At 40.7% G+C, this 18,734-nt stretch overlaps 1 protein-coding gene across 2 annotated transcripts in view; it reads right to left on the bottom strand.

Moving 5' to 3' along the window:
- Positions 1 to 13,432, bottom strand: part of SP4 (Sp4 transcription factor) — an 82,354-nt gene extending 68,922 nt beyond the window's left edge. For both annotated transcript variants that reach the window (XM_042919827.1, XM_042919836.1), the window contains exons 1-3: positions 13,189 to 13,432; positions 12,656 to 12,780; positions 10,577 to 12,131 (exon numbers count right to left, since the gene is read on the bottom strand). In XM_042919827.1, the coding sequence (XP_042775761.1) occupies positions 10,577 to 12,131; positions 12,656 to 12,780; positions 13,189 to 13,195 (1,687 nt within the window). In that variant the 5' untranslated portion in view covers positions 13,196 to 13,432. The remainder of the gene's footprint in view (positions 1 to 10,576; positions 12,132 to 12,655; positions 12,781 to 13,188) is intronic.
- Positions 13,433 to 18,734: the final 5,302 nt, after the last annotated feature.

The following is an 18,734-nucleotide window of genomic DNA, read 5'->3' as shown; positions in this document are numbered from 1 at the left end:
TCTTTGCAACTCTACCAGGTAAAAAGCGAAGGAATTAATACGACCGTTTTACAAATGAGAAAAGGAACAAAACTCCAATTATAACATGTTTGTCCAGGATGGAAAAGCTAATGGGGAGCAGCACCCAAGCAAAAATGTGAGAGTTCTAATTCTTGGTCCTGTTGTATTATAAATTTTAAAATGTTTTCCTGCTGCCTGCACATCTCCTCAAGCAGGCTGTGAGCACCCTGCCCAGGCAGGGTGATAAGGGGGTGGCCCCTGCCTTGAGTTTCCCTTCCTACCTTCCCCTGACTGGGACCTAGTAACATTTAGATGAAATGCCCTCATGCCTTTTCTTATGTACTCCATCCTGACCACCCAAGAAAAGCATCTGCCCATGGGTCCTCGCTCTCTCTGCTCCCCACCTGCTTGGCTGAGCCAGCTCCCTTGGTCTCCCCTCCCGTGTGATCCCCTCTCAGTGTACAGTGACAGTCTCTCTAGGACATGTGAGCATAATAAACTTTTTTTCCTGTGCCTCTCCTGTGTCTCCTCTTTGGGCCACACCTGAATAGCACCTGGAACACAAAATACCTGTGCTCTAGGAAGCCTCTCAGTACTGATGTCTGCAGCAATAAAACTACTACTTACACCACACCACTCATGAAACAGATAATCGCTACTCCTAACTTTATTATTGTACCTAAGGAAAAGAGAACCTTCATATATCTCAAGTAACACTTTCTCTATTTAAAAGAGTCTCAAGTCTCAAATAATTTTTTTGAAGTCTTTTTCCTCTTTATTTTAGCAATGGGTTGTGGAAAACTGTGATTTTATCTTGACGTGAAAATATTTCAACGCACAGTGATCTTGCCTGATGGATTTAGTATTTTCTGCATAATTTTTAAAAATTTTTTCTTATGTTTATTTTTGAGAGCGAGAGAGACAGAGCATGAGCGGGGTGAGGGGCAGAGAGAGAGGGAGACGCAGAATCCAAAGCAGGCTCCAGGCTCCGAGCTGTCAGCACAGAGCCCCACAACGGGCTCAAACTCACAGACCACGAGATCATGACCTGAACCGAAGTCGGATGTTTTAATCGACTGAGCCACCCAAGTACCCCTGAATCTTTTTTTTTTTTTTTTTAAACACCTATGTGCTAGATATTCTGAGCCAAAAAGAAAGACCTACTGGATCTGTTCACTCCATTGGGTAAATTAATAAATTCGAAGTTGTAAGTGCATCCAGAGTTTGAACTTTATTAGGATCCTAATTTTCCAAATGCTCTCCAATTCCACTAAAGTAATCACATTGTTGGTACTAAAGTGACAGTATCAGAAACATGACTAAACATGGCTAAAGAGCTACTGAGATGAAATATACTAACTACAAATTCAATGTTGGACGACAAAGTACATGTTTAAAATACTAATGCTTTGCGGTCACCAAATAAAAGTGCAAATAACAGAAAAACATCTTAGAGTGCAGTAAGTCTAACAATGAAGAACAGAAATCTATTTATGAAGTAAAATATTATATTTATTGCTTAAGAGAATTCACCTTAATTATACTCCCTCTGTAATAAGAAAAATGATAAATGTGACCCTCAACCCCCACCCTCTAAAATCCTTAAATACTTGGTCAGTCATGTAAGTTTAACTAAGACTTCCAGAGAATTCTCACCATATGCTGGATGGAAGTACCCAGAATAGGACCACATAATCAAATATTCATAGAATCTTCAATTTTAGAAGACTTGCAGTTTACCTAATCAAACTTCCCATGCAAGAAATTCTTCTACATTCTGCACTATCTCTGACATGGACATCCAGCCTTTAATACAGGAAGGTCACTACTTCATGAAACAAACCATTCCATTACTTTACAGCACTAGTCCATTTGTGTATATAGACATATTCTTCTATTGATTTCCAAGGGTCAAACAAAACAGATTAAAAAACAACAACAAAAAAAACTTTTCCTATATCGAAAGACAGCAGTCACAGTTCCTCTTGTTTTAACAATAAAACCCCCCACTCTTCAATGATTGCTAGTGTGAAATGTTTTCCGCACTCTGCATTCCAGGAATCCCTTCTGATACGCTTGCCAGTTTGTCAGTGTCCATTTAAAATGTGCCACAACTAGCAAAGCACACAATATTGCAGAAATGGTCTGACAAACACCAAGTAAAGGAGGAGCTTTACTCTACTCTTGATTCATATCAAGCCAATAAATCCCAAATCACCTTCACATGTCCTGCAGTCAACCTAGGTTTTTCATCTTGTAGGTACACAATTTCCCCTACCCTTTTAAACAGAGGATCTGTTGTATTTATCTTGCTAATTCTGACCCAGCATTCCAGACTATTAAGATCAGTTCGAATCTCAAGTCTATCCCCATCGTAATTATTAGCAAAGTCTCCCAGCTTTGCCTCATCTTTAATTAAATAGGCCATCCTTCAGTACAGTATTTGAAAAAAATACTTAACAGGATTGTATCAAGGATAGAAACCTATGCCATAATACCAAGGACGTCTACTGAAATAGACAATCATTTCTCATACAATTGAGAAACCAGGTATGAATGAGCCTTTAAAGACATCATGACTATCAATGCTGAAATCAAAATATATTGTGGCAGCATTATTTCTTTTCTATACTCATCTGAAAACCTTAGCAAAAGAATACATAAACCTAGTTTCTTAGTGAAGCCATATGGGTTCCCCATGATCCCTGAATTCTTTTTTAAATGCTCAGAAGCCAACTACTGGATAATTCACTCAGGGCCTTTGTTAAAGATGTTATCAAACTCATCTGTTTGCACTATAGAATGTTTTCAAACAGTGAGGTGCTTATTCATGCTCAATTTTTCCATGTGCATAATTTTTAAGTTACTGATACTGGCCTGAAACTGAATTTGAAAGTTCCTTCTGATCCTAGGATGGCATTTATCTGGATCATTCTAACTTCCAAAAAGCAAACAAATGTCCCTTATCTACTCACTAACTTTGCACAAATAATCTCAGTGAATACAGGTCCAGTTATTTTAGCTGGAACTGAATTTTTCTTGCTGGTTGACAGAAGCACAGCCCAACAGCTGTCTTTTCTCCATATTACATCATTTTGCTCAGGCAATACGCGTCTTTTGCTGTGATCTGAAGCCTTACAAGTTGTTTAAAATTATTTTAAAAGCCTACTTTATTATGAGTTTCTGCTTTCCCGACATTATTCTTAAAATGTCAAGCTGCTCTTTGTTTTCATTCTTTTCTTTTAATGTTTATTTACATAATTTTGAAAGAGAAAGAGAAAGAGAGAGAGAGAGAGAGAGAGGCAGAGTGTAAGCGAGGGAGACACAGAATCCAAAACAGGCTCCAGGTTCTGAGCTGTCAGCACAGAGCCCGACGCAGGGCTTGAACCCACGAACCACAAGATCATGACCTGAGCTGAAGCTGGACACTTAACCAACTGAGCCACCCAGGTGCCCCTCTTTGTTTTCATTCTGAATCCTTTGTCCTTCCTTCTACCTTCCACGTATACTATTTTAAAATCGGAGTTTAACAACAAGGTCTCCATACAGCCACACTAGTTTCTATTCACCATTTCTTTTACTACTTTTAGTCATAATTATCTGTCCGTGCTACAGAATGTTAGAGCTAGAAGAAACTTTAACTGCAGAGTCAGCATTTCAATTTTCAAAACCACTTACCCTTTACAGGTCTTAAGTTTACCTACAGACACAAAAGGATAAAAAAATAGCCTTCACCTCTGAACATATCCTTTTATCTTATGTCTCCTAAACAAAAGACTCGGAACCAATAGATGATTTTAAATCATGGCTCTACCACTAGGGCAAATTTTTTCTTTTTGGTTTTTTTTTTTTTTTTTTTTTTAATGTTTATTTATTTGTGGGAAACAGAGTGAGTGAGAGAGAGAGAGAGAGAGAGAGAGAGAAAGTGCCAGTGTGGGAGGGGCAGAGAGAGAGACAGAATCTGAAGCAGGCTCCAGGCTCTGAACTGTCAGCACAGAGCCTGACACGGGCCGGAACCCAGGAAAAGAAGATCATGACCTAAAGCAAAGTTGGACACTTAACCTACTGAGCCACCCAGGCACCCTGGATGGCAAATTTTCTTAAAGAAATTAAAACTCATGAGGCTATCTGTAAAATGGGCACAATCAGACCAGCTTACAAAGATATTGAGGATTTTAATGAAATAATATAAAATACCTAACCTAGCACCTAACAAGCTCTAAGATAAACAATAAATGTTTGTTTTATTCCTCCACAAGTCTCATTTAAAAAAAAAACAAAAAACAAAAACAGAGGCACCTGGGTGGCTCAGTCGGTTAAGCATCCGACTCTAAGCTCAGCTCAGGTCATGATCTTGGGTTCATGAGTTTGAGCCCCCAGCATTGGGCTCTGTGCTGATGGTGTGGAGTCTGCTTGGGATTCTGTCTCTCCTTCTCTCTGCCCCTCCCCTGCTTGTGCTCTCTCTCTCTCTCTCTCTCTCTCTCTCTCTCAAAATAAATATACTAAAAAAAAAATTTGTTTTTAAATCGATACGGTAGCTTGACAGCCTGAGGATTTGCTTAACCTACATATACAGTTTACCAATCTCTTTAGTTCTGAATTTGCTCTTTCAAGAAAGTACAAAACAATGCGACTAAAATTCCAACATTAAGCTCATTAACAAGGCAACCTACAGAATTGTGCTTTTTACCAACACTCTATTCAGTATACTAAAGCTGAATATCCAGTGACAACAGACAAAACCTATCTGGGAGAACACAAAGTCAAGCTAGATACTCTCCATCTCTGGTCCCTAAACTTCAACTATATTTACTCACTAGCAAAAGATTTGAATAACAAAGCCAGCAATAGAGCAGAAAGACAACTAGAGCAGCAGTCAAGATTCTAGTGCTCACTTTGCCCAAAAGTACAAGAAAGTCATTCAACTTTTCTGGGCTTCAGTTTCCTCATTTCTAAAATACCACTAAGGAGTGAGGGTAGGGGAGAGATGCTCAATTATCTTTAAGTTACCTTAATTATGGTTTCATTAAGCCTTTATCTCACCACACACATACATAAGCAATTTGTGGTTCAACAGGTTTCCCTTTGCCACAATCTGCTCATTTATTAGGTAGCAAACTGACAGGCATTATGAACATCCAATTGTAACTAAATCAAGAGAGTACAGAAAAGCCCACATAAAAGTATGGTTTGGTATCAGGCCAGGTTCCCCCTTTCACTGTCAATTCTTACTATGTCATCCCCAAATACTTAATGTAGGACTGTGAAACTTCTGAAAGCCTATTTCTGCTTTCACTTGTAACAGAAAAATACAAAATCCCTTTATAAATAGACTTTAGCAGTGATATCCAATGGCTACAACTGGTAAGCAATAACATCAAAGATCCTTTCAAACTAAAATTCTACCATCTTGTAAATCTATGTTATTTCTATGAGATCTATGTATAGCACTTTCCCCCTATCTTCTTTCTTAATCAAGCCTCCTTTTCCTTCTCTTCAACTTGCTTTTATGCCTACTCCAATATTCCTTAAGTATGACTTATTATAGGTTTCCTGATTCAGATTCAAAAAGGAGATAATTGGGGTGCCTGGGTGGCTCAGTCAGTTGGGCATCTGACTTTGGCTCAGGTCATGATCTCATAGTCTGTGAGTTGGAGCCCCGCATCAGGCTCTGTGCTGACAGCTCAGAGCCTGCAGTCTGCTTCGGATTCTGTGTCTCCTTCTCTTTCTGCCCCTCCTCCATCATGCTCTGTCTCTCTGTCTCTCTCTCTCTCAAAAATAAATAAACGTTACAAAAATTAAAAAAAAAAAAGATAATTAAAACTCTATCTTCCCTTGCACCCCCCTCTATTCTGAAATATCCTAAAAGATGCCCTTTTAAAAATTAATGCGGCTCTACACTGGATACCTTTTCATCTTCCATGAAGAACTTAAAAATTGGCAATGATGTTGTTATGTCATCATCAACAAATCTTAAAGGTCATGCTATATGTTATCTAATGGGTAAAATCAACTTGGTAATTCAGAACCGAAATCACTTGTACAGGGTACAAGATGTAAGTTCTTCATAATGAATTCTACATGTAACAAACAGTACTAGAAGATTTTAGAGAAATAAAATTAGAAAAGCAAACCTGACTTTCTAAAAACAAAACAAAACAAAAAAACCCCCCAAAAATTAACAACCAAACACAGCAGGCATACGTATAGCTCTACACACAAATATGTATATATGTTTATAAATCCATATACAAGTATAACACATGTATAGATTAAGATGCCTACTAAGAAAATCCAAATTAATAGAATAGCAAAAGAAATATTAGGATTAAACTTCAAGTCAATTTCTACTTTTAGTACCTCTATAAAAAAGTATGGTGTGGGTACCTGAATGACTCAGTGGCTTAAACAACTGACTCTTAAGTTTGGCTCAGGTCACGATCTCAGGGTTGTGGGATGGAGCCCCACTTTGGGCTCTGCCCTGACAAGTGTTGAGCCTGCTTAGGATTCTCTCTCTTCTTCTCTCGTCTTCTCTTCTCTTCTCTTTCTCTCTCTCTCTCTCTGCCAACTCCCCCTGTCCCTACATTCTCTCTCTCTCAAAATAAATAAACATTAAAAAAAAAGTTGATTGTACTAGATTAAGTTTCCAAATTAAATATATATAAATCAATTCTTTTCTTTGGCCCCCATTTTCCCTAATTATGAAGAACTGGCCTTCCCATTGATGATCCCCAGGTTTCATACGTTAAATCCAAAAAGGTAAAGGAAGGTTGGAGAGTCAAGTTCTTAAAGGGCCAGCAACATCTTATCTTCAAGTTTGAACTTCCTTTGTGTATTAGCCTTAAAATGTTAATTACCACTAACATTGCCAAGAAATATCCATCCATCAAGCAAACACAGGTTCTTTGGCCAATTAAGGCCAAAACCAAAGAAAGTCACTAGCCAATGCAAGTTAATTACAGATTTAGGTATCAATGGTCCCTACATGTTCTAAATTGTTTAAGAAGGTGTAACTCCTAATGTTCATTTTACCTAGGGCTCTTTGGCTACCTGAGCACACTGTGCAAACTGGTAGTCCTTTTAGAACAAAAATCTTACTTTCCTCACTTAGTTAAAGGACGTTCTTAAACCAGAAAAATGATTCGTTACCTGTGCTCTTTAAAAGGGATTTCTGCTTTTCCTTCAGTCAAAGTCAAACTCATAATCCAACAAGGAAACAAAGTATATAAGTATGTAAGGGCAACATGTACTTAGTTCCTACTATAATTCCAACTAATTAAATGCTAGATACTCAGCCTGGAAAGTCAAGATTCTGAGAGGAGAGACCAAACCACAGAAACACATTATGTCGAATTCAATACCATGGCAAGAGATTCCCCCTAAGTTGTCACTAACATTCTCTTTTCATAAAATCAAGTATGAAGCTCCCTAGCCTCAAGAACTAGTTTCATTTTATCTACCTTATCCAATTTTTTTCCTATCCGTATCATCTAGAACCTTCCCGTATCTCCAAGAGTGACATGAAGATGGATGGCAGATAACTTTTAGCCCCTGGGTATTGACTGAGTCATTGCATTTTGTCAAAGCCAACTATTAAGAATTTTTTCAAGGGACACCTGTGTAGCTCAGTCAGTCAAGCATCCAGCTTCAGCTCAGGTCATTATCTTGCAGTTTATGAGTTCAAGCCCTGCGACGGGCTCTGTGTCTCCATCTCTCTCTGCCCCTCCCCTGCTCTCTGTCTCTCAAAAATAAATAAAACATTAAAAAAAAATTTTTTTAAGAAATTTTTTCAAGCCTCGTAAAAACTGTCATGAATATTTAGAGCAAAAATTTTCCCCACAAATTAAACAAAATCAATACTATTTGGGGGAAGGAAATAGATATATGAAACAGTCAAAAAGTAACAAAAAGTAAATGGGGACACAAAGTAAAAGATCAGAACTTACAGGACTCATTTATAAAAGGGATATGTGGGTACTTTTTGCTCATTCTCCCTCTTGTAGAGAGAGTAAAGCACCTGGTGTCTACTGTTGATGTCTTAAAAACTCAAAGCCAAAAGACATTAATGAAAATAAAGCCATTTCACCAGCTTCATTAAAACCACTCCAGGCCTTGCTCCCAATTCCAAACTGCTGTCTTTTCCATCAGCTTCTATGCCTTAATTCAGCAAACATTTGGCAAGCACCTACTATAGTAAAAAAATAAAGTAAAAATCTATGAACTAGTCTCAGATGAACTGCATTGACTTGCAAAAATTGGTACATTTCTGATCTTTGTAACATGGTTATCTTCTTAAAATGATTGAGCATATCTATTTGAACATAAACTCTTCAACATCAACAAAATTTAAAATCTTTGGTTTCAAGAGAAAAAAATCCAACTACATAAAGTTTAAATTTCCTTATACACTTAAGCGACATTCAAATCATGTAAACTCTTAAAAAAAAAAAACACCAAAAAACCCAGAAAATGGAAGACTAAACATACCTATTGGGAGTACTCAGCATGTGGCTAGTCAATACATGCTTGTGAAATAAAAACTGTAAATTCTTTTTGTCATTAAAATCCATTCTTTGAGGCATACATGAACTAGGTCCAACACCCATCTGCTTCCATATTTTGCTTTATGGCTCACTAGTAATGATTAGATCCTTGGTTCTCAAATTTCAACGAGAATTTAGAATGACCTGGAAAGTTTATCTGATAGGCAAATTCCATGACCACACCCCCAAAAGTTATAGTTCCAGAAAGTGGATGCTGCATTCATAATAATACAACATGCAAATAAATCTGAGTTAGGTGGTCAGAAGATCATACTCTTAGTATCAATGACTCACCCTCATAATAGACAAGGGGCTGTAACTGATACCAATGAGAGTACAGAAGAATTGACTATTCCTGACCTAACTTATAAATTACTCAATTCTCTTAAGCATAATTCACAACTAATCCTTAATAGGCAAATCAAAATTTAAGTGAACTAACTTTTGCTTTGATAATGCAAACTGTCAAACAATCCACCAAAAACAGATATTTTTCTGAAATACTTAAGATACTGTCAACGTTTAGGAAAAGAACAGGAAGAAAACAATCTATAGACTGTAATACAGAGAAACATTTATATAATTGTCCTGCAATAATTTTAGGGGGAAAACTACCACACTCAAAATACTCTTTGATTAGGTTACTGTCCTGTCAATACAAAAGCCACTAGTCACGTGTCTATTTAAATTAAAATTAAATGAATTAAAAATTCAGTTCTTCAGTTGCACTAGCCACATTTTAAATGCTCAACAGCTGCATATGGCTAGTGGCTAACACACTGGATAGGATGTACAACACTTCTTCATCACAGAAAATTCTACTGGAAAGATCTGGTTTAGAGGTTATGGGCATCTAAATATAACATGTAATCTCTATTCTTCCTGACCAGAGAGCTCAATTTGGCAATTTCCAATCATAAATACATACAACTACTTTAGGTATTAACTGTAAAACAAGCAGTTTAGCATAATTTTTCTGAAACTTATTTCTAGAAAGGTCATTAAAAAGTGATGTGCTCATTCATATTATCAACATAAAAATATTTAACTAGAGACCTGACACTATCAAAGGCATGAAAACCACAAGTAGGTTTGCACCTAATCAGAATCAGTAAAAAGTGTTTAATTACTAGAAAACAAAAAGTATTAGGTAAAATAAGACAAGTCAAGAAAATTTAAAATACTTAGTAAGTCTAGTTTCGCAAATACTTCAGAAATCTCTTTACATACATGACAAACAATTGCTTTATAATTGGTTTTTAAAATGACCTTACTACAATTAATTCAAGTTAGTGACATTTTACTATTTTCATTCTTAATTGCTTTTCAACAACTTCACACTAAAAAATGCCTAAAAATAACAGAACCATAAGATTTATATACAATTTTATATGCGAATAACTACTAATACAAAATCCTGAGAAAATGCTGGTTTTAACAGAAAAGTAGACATAAAAAATTAATCAATTTGCAACTTAAAACTGTATCTCTAAACTGCATCAAAACCTAGTTTAAAACAAAACTGTGTAAAAAAAACGCAAAAGCATGAGCAACAAGATGCTGAATGAGAAATAACTTGCAATTGAAGAAAAAGTTAGACTTATTACAAAGCAGAATTAAAACTTCAACAGATTCACAACCACGTATTAATTCAACTTTCAACCTACTTTCTTTTAAAGATACAAACATCTTTAACATCTTTTTTATTAGTTCTTTCTGAAGAGTTCAAGTGTATTCAAATATCTCTAAATTACAGAAGACAATTTTGATTCTAATCAGGAAGTTTTGCTCCATGGAAAAATAAGTTTATAAAACTGTCTAACAAATATAACTTCTACAACCTAACATTAAAACGTACAGACGCGAATGGGTCACACGATGACTAGTTACGGAAGTTAACATTCCTGTCATTTTAGATTCCCTGTGATTATGTTCATTTCAGAGATCTTCAAATCTAAGTTAGCAAAGAAAAGCAGTAACTTATTAAAAACTGTATGAAGGGATCTTACAGAGAAAAGACTGTAGTAACTTACCTGCAACACTAGTGATTGTAACTGGAACTCCTTGAACTTGAACACCTGCAGCACCCAGGTTGGCAACACTCACTGTCTGAAGGTTAGGCACTGATGCAAGCTGGGCAGTATTCAAAGTTATTGGGGCACCAGCAACAGCCACAGGAGCAATTTGAGCAAGGGTTGTGCCACCACTTGAAGACACTGGGGTGATGGTTAATTGTTGGGATAACCCAGCATTCTGAACTTGCAAATTTGAAAGACTCTGAATATTCTGAACCTGTACAGTTTGCCAACTGATTTGCCCTGAAGGTGTTAAAGTTGGAGCCCTGATAAGCACCTGAGTCGGATTTACTGCTTGAAGTTGAACATTCTGCAAAGGCTGCTGCTGGATGGTCTGAATTGTCTGCCCTGACTGAAGTTGAAATGACTGTGGCGGAATAGCCTGAATAATCTGTTGCTGAGGCTGTTGGATCTGGATCTGCTGTAAGATAGGCTGGCCTACAATCTGCACCTGCTGAAGAGAATTTGATTGATCCTGTGTGTTCTGTATTCCATTAGACTGAAGCTGACTGGAGCTCTGCGCTTCAGACTCAGTAGCAGCAGGTGTTTGAGATTCTTCAATAGTGCGTTCAGAACTACTGGCTGATGTGCTTGCATACTGGCCCGTGTCTGCTGAGCTCACTAACGTGTCACTGCTTGTCAGAGACGTCGAAGCAGTGGTTGTGCAGGTAGTGGAGGAGGAGGGAGATTCCGGCATAGTACTGGCAGAAGCGGTGGTAGTGGTGGGTGTGGAAACTAACTGACTCCCGTTGGAAGTCCCACTATCAGTAGTAGTAGCAGGCTGGCCAACCTGTCCAGTCCCTCCTCCAGCAGTCACGTTGTTTATCACTGGCAAAGCTAAAGTCACTCCTCCAATGTTAATTGGTAGGGTTGTTACAACTTGAGCCTGAGTACCAGGAAGGGTCTGTAATTGCAGTGGTATTGAAACACCAGGTCTAATTTGGACTGGAACGGTCTGATTTGCCAGGTTTTGAGCAAGAATATTCCCAGAAGCTGTCCTGTTAGCAGCTGTGAGTATAGCTTGATTATTACCTGCAGAAATGAGCTGGATTTGACCCTGCAAATCCTGTAGAGATGAACTACTAGCTGGATTGATTTGAATCTGCTGGCCTTCCACTGTCTGAAGTTGTGGAATCACTTGGTACTGGACACTACCACTCGGATTTTGTACTTGTATGACTTGAAATTGACCAGGGGCGGAAGAATTACCTGATTTCGTTTTTGTAGGAGATGCACTCCCGTTATTACTGCTGGAAGAACTAGATGAACTAGAAGCTGGTTGAGAAACGTTATTTTCTTTTGAAGCAGGAGGAGTGGAGGCAACAAGTTGCCAAGTGTTTCCAGCAAGTTGTGTTGTTACCAGTTCTAGCTGTTGTGGTTGATTTTGAAGTTGCACCAATCCTTGGCTTGGATCTATAATAATTTGTTGTTGTCCAGTTGCTTGATTTTCACCAGGAGTCCCTATTTTGCTGCAAGTAGCTGCCAGTAAAGCCAGAGGAGAGGGCTGAGAGTCCTACCCAAAAATGAGATGATAAAGGAGAGGGGGAAAAAAAAGTGGGCGGATTTAGTGGAGGCCAGTAGATGGAAGGGGTTTGTTTGTTTGTTTATTTATTTATTTATTTATTTTGACAGCTCTACATTTCAGAACTTACTTAGGCAATGACAGAAATCAAAAAGAAATAGTAACAAGAGCAAGAAGATAGAGGAAAAAAGGAAACAGATATTGTAATATAAAGTTCAAATAAAAGGAAATTTCTAAGAAACTTTTGTAAAGTATATTCTCATAAACTCAAAATGCCCTTGGGAAAATACACACCGTTTTCTACTGGTCTGAGTTCCTGATGTAATTTTAAACAACGTTATCCCTTAAACATGTGAAATCTTTATGAATTTACAATTTAACTTCCTCACTCTCAGAAAGATGCTTTGAGTGGATGAACATTTGTATTCTGTTCTTCAGTTCTGGGCAATTAAAGGACATAACTCCCTCTCTCCCCTTACGTTTCGTGATGAATTTTTTTATATGTTTGCTTTTACCTGGGAGCCTGAGGTTTTGGGTTTTTTATTGTTATTCTCTGGCTCAGAGGTTTTCCCTCCTTCTGTAGCCATCGCCGCTGCTGCTGCTGCCGCCGCCGCCTCCTCCTCCTCCTCCTTCTTCTGATCTGCAACAAACCCCCCCCCCCACGACAACAGGTTATTAGGATTATTATTATTCGTCTTCCCCCTCTCCTCCTCTTCCCCTCCCCCCGAACATTAATCTCCATAAACCCGCGATCCACGCACACCGGCAGGGGGTGGGGGAGAAGGAGGGAAGGGAGGAGGGGGATATCACAAAACGTGGTTTGAAACCCGACCCATCCGCTCCAGAGCAACACCCAGAAGGTTGTTCTCTCTCAGACATTAAGACAAAACACAACCCTCCTTCCCTCCCCCTGATACCCTCCCTTCCTCTCCTCCTCCCCTTAAAGCATCTCAGCGGCCCCGGGGAGGGGGGAGAACCGAGCAGGGTCTGGGGAGGGAGGGAGGGAGGGAGGCGGTGAAGGAGACCGAGGGGGGTGGAGAATACGTACCGCTCATCCCGCATTAACAGGACAAACCCTCAGACGGAGACACAGGGATAGAGGTGGGTGGGGGTGGGGGCGAGGCGGGAGGAGAGGCCGGTCCCGCCCGCCCGCGGTGGCTCGGAGGAGGCTGTAGCTGGCACAGGCTCTGCCTCTTTTTCCGCGAATGGCCGCCGCTGGGCTGTGGCGTAGCAGCTCCTCTCTCCGCCCGAGCCCGGCTGACTCGCCCTTGATTGACAGCGGCGGCGCGCGGCGCGGGCGGCGGCGAGGGCTGGGGGCGGGGCCAGGGCGGTGCGAGCCCGGCCGACTCCCCACCCCCCTCGGCCTCTCTCCGCCGGAGCCGCCGACTCTCCACCCCTTCCCCCAGCGGATTGGCCGCCGACCTGCCGGGGGCCGGGGCGCTGGGGCCGCCTCCTCTCCACCCCCTTTCTCGGGGTTATCCTTTCAGCCGCTCTTCTTTTCCTCCTTTGGCTTCTCCGGTACTCCTTCTCTCGGCGTTCTAGCTCAGGCTCGCTGCCGGTAGGCCCTCCATACAGCCAAACTTGTTGTCTCAGGATATCCCGCCCCCTACTCATTTCCCAGCGCCCTCCCCTCAAAAACCTGCTCCAGCATCCCTCGGAATTGCCACTAAAGGAAAAAGTAGGGCTGTCGCTCAAGGGAAGCGAATGGGTCGGATGAGGGGACGTGCGGACCACCGACGGCTTGGCGCGCCGGGTGAACTGCCCGCTGCCCCTGCGCAGGGAGCATGGCTTTCCTGAGGCGCATCCGGACCCGGGCGCCCTTTTTCCCTGGCTCGGTCCCCATTGGCTGAGGCCCTAGTGACGCGCGCTGAGTGGTGGGAGAAAGGGGGCGGTTCGCTGCCGCAAAGCCTATCGGCCCTTGTAGTTTCCGGCGGCCGCGGCGGCCCCTCCGAGGCACCGCCTACCCTCCCGCCCCCGACCGAGGCCTGGCTGCGGAGCGGAAAGCTGCCCGAGGGGGCGGTGGCGGCAGGGCGTGGCCGGGGCCGAGTGGGAGTTGAACTAAGCGAGGGGGAGGGGGAATGGGTGTTGTTTGCCTGGGCCTATCCGCCGCGCGGGGCTGCCCAAACCACCTCTGCCACCGCCTCCTCGGCTCCAAGCCGCTCCCCGCAGGGAGAGCTCACACCCGGAGCGCTTGGCGATTGAGCAGGCGGCGGCGTGGGGAGGCGGGGTTTGCTGTCCTCCGGGTTTGAATGAACCCGGTTTCTAGGAGCCGTGCCTTCGCCTTTCCTTTCTTTGCTTACCTCCCTCTTTCAGGCCTTCCGCTTCAAATACGAGGCCTGCTTTACCACAGAGAAGCATCTTCCATTTTATTTGTTGTCTCTAACTGGCTTCTGGAACAGAGCAATGACCCGCCTTCTAAGGTTGCATCGTGTTTTGCCAAGTAGCCCTTGTGGTTGGCGGACTTCTCACTCTTACTGGTCTCACAAGATTCTGGAGGCGAAGAAAAACCCAGCTCCGTTTGGGTCAGCCCTAGTCACAGTTCAGCATAAGCTTCTGGGCAGGTGGAATTTACATCTGGCTGCACAAATCATTTTAATGTCAAATGTACTTGAGCAGTCTTCAAAGCTGTCCTTCAAAGTCCTGAAGTCAGGATGGTGCCGTGGAATATAATAGGCGGCTGATTAAGTGTACCAAAAGTGGAAGTGAATCGCTAATGTAAACATTGGCCCTGGGGACAAGGTGCTCTTACACACCCAAGCTCACAGTCACCCATTCCCATTTAACCTGGGCTCACACAGCTTTGAGCGTTGTTGTCTCCTTGAAGCCTAGTATGTTGCAAGGGTGAGGAGGTCCCAGGTGCTACACTTGACTGGCATTTCCTTTGCTTGTTAAAATAATTGCAACATTGGCTGATGACAAAGCCAGCAGTGCAGAAAGACAAAGCACTTCAAATAAAGAATTACATAGTATTGTCTACCCCTTCTTAAAAAAATGAGACTAAGATCCTTAAATAACCTGCTTTCGACCCCACCATGTACAATACAGAAACTCAAAAGTGCTTCTTGCATTTACAGATAAACTCTATCCTCGAGTCATTTTTTTTTTCTCCAATTCATTATGATAAATGAAGGAAGACATTTTGCAGTCTTATGAATTGGGACATTCCTTGGCAGTTTTCTTACAAAACCTGCTTCAGAGGGACAATGTCACTGACTCTGAACCACAGATTTTAAAAAGAATGCTTAGGGGCACCTGGGTGGCTCAGTAAGTGTCCATACTTGGCTCAGGTCATGATCTCAGGGTTGGGGTTCCGGTCCTGCTTCAGGCTCCCCCATGACTGAGTGTAGCCTGCTTGGGATTCTCTTTCTCAGTCTTGCTCTCTGCCCCTCCCCCACTCGTGCTTTTTTTTCTCTCTCAAAATAAATTTTAAAAAATTAGCTGAAAGAATATAATTTAAAAATAAATAAACAAGGGTGCCTGGGTGGCTCAGTTGGTTAAGTGTCTGACTCTTGATTTCAGCTCAGGTCATGACCTCAACAGTTCCTGAGATCGAACCCCGCATTGGGCTCTGTGCCGACAGGGCACACAACCTGCTTGGCATTCCCTCTCTCCCTCTCTCTTGCCCCTCTCCTGTGCATTCTCTCAAAATAAATAAATAAATACTTAAAAAATAAATAAATAAGAATGCTTATCCTTTCAGTATGGATCTACAAAGTATTGTAAATATTCTGTACCCTATAGATAGTGGTAATCCTGGTATTCATGAAACATACTGTAGAGGAGGAAAGATAATTTTTCCTCTACCCTCTGATTTCTTAGAAGAGACTTCTGTAATAATTGACAACAGCAAGGAATTCCAGAATTTTATTAACATGTATACCTCATGTATGCATGGGAGATACCCAAGAAAAAATGAACAACTCCCCAAAATAGCTTAAAATTCAGAGTTAAATATCGTAATAGGGAAAGGGGAAGGGGGATGTAGGCCTCTTAGGGGGAGGGTAAATAATTTTTAGGAAACACAGATTGGCCTGTAGCCAAATAGATGGAAGGTATGATAGTTTGTGAAAGTTTTCTGGGTATGGTATAGACTTGTAGTCTCCTCTCCTGTGAGTCAGTCTTCCCTGGTTGATGAAACTCCCTGGCGGGGGAGGGGGGGGCAGAGGGAGGTTATGAAAATTGAGTTCCTTTTAGGGGCTATGTCTTTAGGCAGATAAGGGGATTGGAGGGAGCATCTCTCTGTATTTGCTGTTTTTCAACTGCATACAGCTCAAAATAATATGCCAAAGTAGCAGTATTTTGGAATGGCACATTCTGCTACCCTTCAATAGTTATCAAGGCCTGCTTTCTATCATGGACCAAAAGCTTCTCATCCATGGCTGAGCCATAAGACCTGGGGCAGGTGATCTAAATTAATCTGTTCTCAGGCACCAGCATTTTGTCTAATAGAAGGTTTAGCTAGATGAGACAGTTCCAAAATTATAGTCATTCTTATACCACCTTCCTAACTTAAGCTGTGAATCATCTATACTATGATATACTTAATATTTTTCTTTAAATCACTTTAATTTTAGTCTTAATATAATTAGTTTTAGAAGTTGATATCATCATGGTAGGTGGAAAGCCAGGATCATTCTCTGTGTAGGTAAGTGTAAATAGAAATTCAATAAAATTCTCAGCCTTAGGCCTATGAGGCTGGTCTCTTGGAGGAAGTAGTTGGTTTAAAATAGTTCCTTCCTGGGGCGCCTGGGTGGCTCAGTCAGTTGGGCGACTGACTTCGGCTCAGGTCATGATCTCACAGTCCGTGAGTTCGAGCCCCGCATCGGGCTCTGTGCTGACAGCTTGGAGCCTGTTTCAGATTCTGTGTCTACCTCTCTCTCCGACCCTCCCCCGTTCATGCTCTGTCTCTCTATGTCTCAAAAATAAATAAATGTCAAATAAAAAAAAAATTTAAAAAAATAAAATAAAATGGTTCCTTCCTGGGGTGCCTGGGTGGTTCAGTCAGTTTAAGCATCTGACTCTTGATTTTGGCTCAGGTCATGATATCACAGTTTGTGGGTTCCAACCGTGTGTTGGGCTCTGCACTGTCTATGTGGAGCCTGCTTGGAATTCTCTCTCTCTCTCTCTGAATTAAAAAAAAAAAAAAAAAGTTTCCTTCCTACGCTCATATTGCCCATAGAATAGTGGTTCTAACACTATTTTATACTGACCTAAGGTGTATACACACACACATACATACAAAGAGGAAACTGAGCATTTTTATTCAAAATATTTAACAACACTGAGCACTGACTACTCAGATAAAACACTGCCTCCAAGATCTACCCGTGTCCTAGAGGACCGCTGCCACGCATCACCCGTGTAGTTTCTGAGTGGAGAGCTCCAAAGAGTGGAGAAACAATGTTGGGCATGGGGAGGGGACTTAGACACTCTATTTGTCCAGGGGAAACAGTTTTTAGAGCCATATTAATATATATTAGTTGAATGTCAATCAATCATATTAACTGAAGCAAAGCTTCAGGAAAAAAAAATAGTTAGGTCTTCTTACTCTCCCTACTTAAAAAAAAAAAAAAAAAAAAATCTAGTAGTATCCCAGAATTTGAAAAAATAGTGTCCTATGGACTTTTTTTTTTCTCCCTACCACCTTTGTGGAGCAGAAAGTTCATATTTCGGGTTACACTGCAGAACAAGCCTAGAATCTAGGTAGATTTCCTGTGCATTTAGAATTGCAATTCTGAATCAATCTACATTTGGAACAATGTTGCTGGAATTTTTTGTTTGTTTTTGTTTCTGGAATTTCTAACAGGTCTCTTTCAGATATAAAATATTTTCTGGTCCCCACTTTCTAGGACCTGGTATTTCTCAACTGACCGTTCAGTCAATAACTCTTGAATGCTCAAAAGATCGCAATGAAACCACCAGTCTCCTTTTCCCCCTCCCTGCCAAGAATAGCCCTTAGCTCTCTGAGGGCAAAGGCCAGGGCTTTAATCCCCTGTAATGCTGAGGATACATTGAGTAAGACTTTAATAAATATGCTTATAGATGAATGATACAAGCAGCTCCAGAGGATACTTGAATATTATAGGAAAAGAAACTGAGGTGACTTGAATGAAAGGGACCAATTCTGAGCATTTCCACCAGGAAGCTACTTGCTGAAACAATTAAACTCTTTGATTTTGTCTTTGAGAAGCAGAAAGCAAAAGTTTGGAGAGGCCACAAACCGCAGAAAGATCAAAATTTAACATTCACCTCTGCTTCAAAGTGTGTTAACTGAGAATGTAGCCAATTAGGAAATGGATATAGATTCAATGAGCATTATGTTTAGAACAAGTAGCTTCATTAGTACATCTAGGAGACCATGCATAGTTGCTATCATAATAAAACCCTGGTAAGGTACAAAACCACCTTAGTTTTGTATTTAAATTTAAAATAAAATTTAAATAAATTTAAAATAATTTAAAAATAAATTTCTTAAATCCAGTAATAATTGTTTTCAGGAAGCAGAGAAAGTTTTAGAAATGTAATTGTAATGTAATTAGGGCCTGGATATAGAACATTTATGGGGAAATAGGTACAAGAGGTGATATACATATA

Source organism: Panthera leo, chromosome A2 (assembly GCF_018350215.1).
Source record: "Panthera leo isolate Ple1 chromosome A2, P.leo_Ple1_pat1.1, whole genome shotgun sequence".
Lineage (NCBI taxonomy): Eukaryota > Metazoa > Chordata > Mammalia > Carnivora > Felidae > Panthera > Panthera leo.
This window is presented reverse-complemented; position numbering and strand designations above follow the sequence as displayed.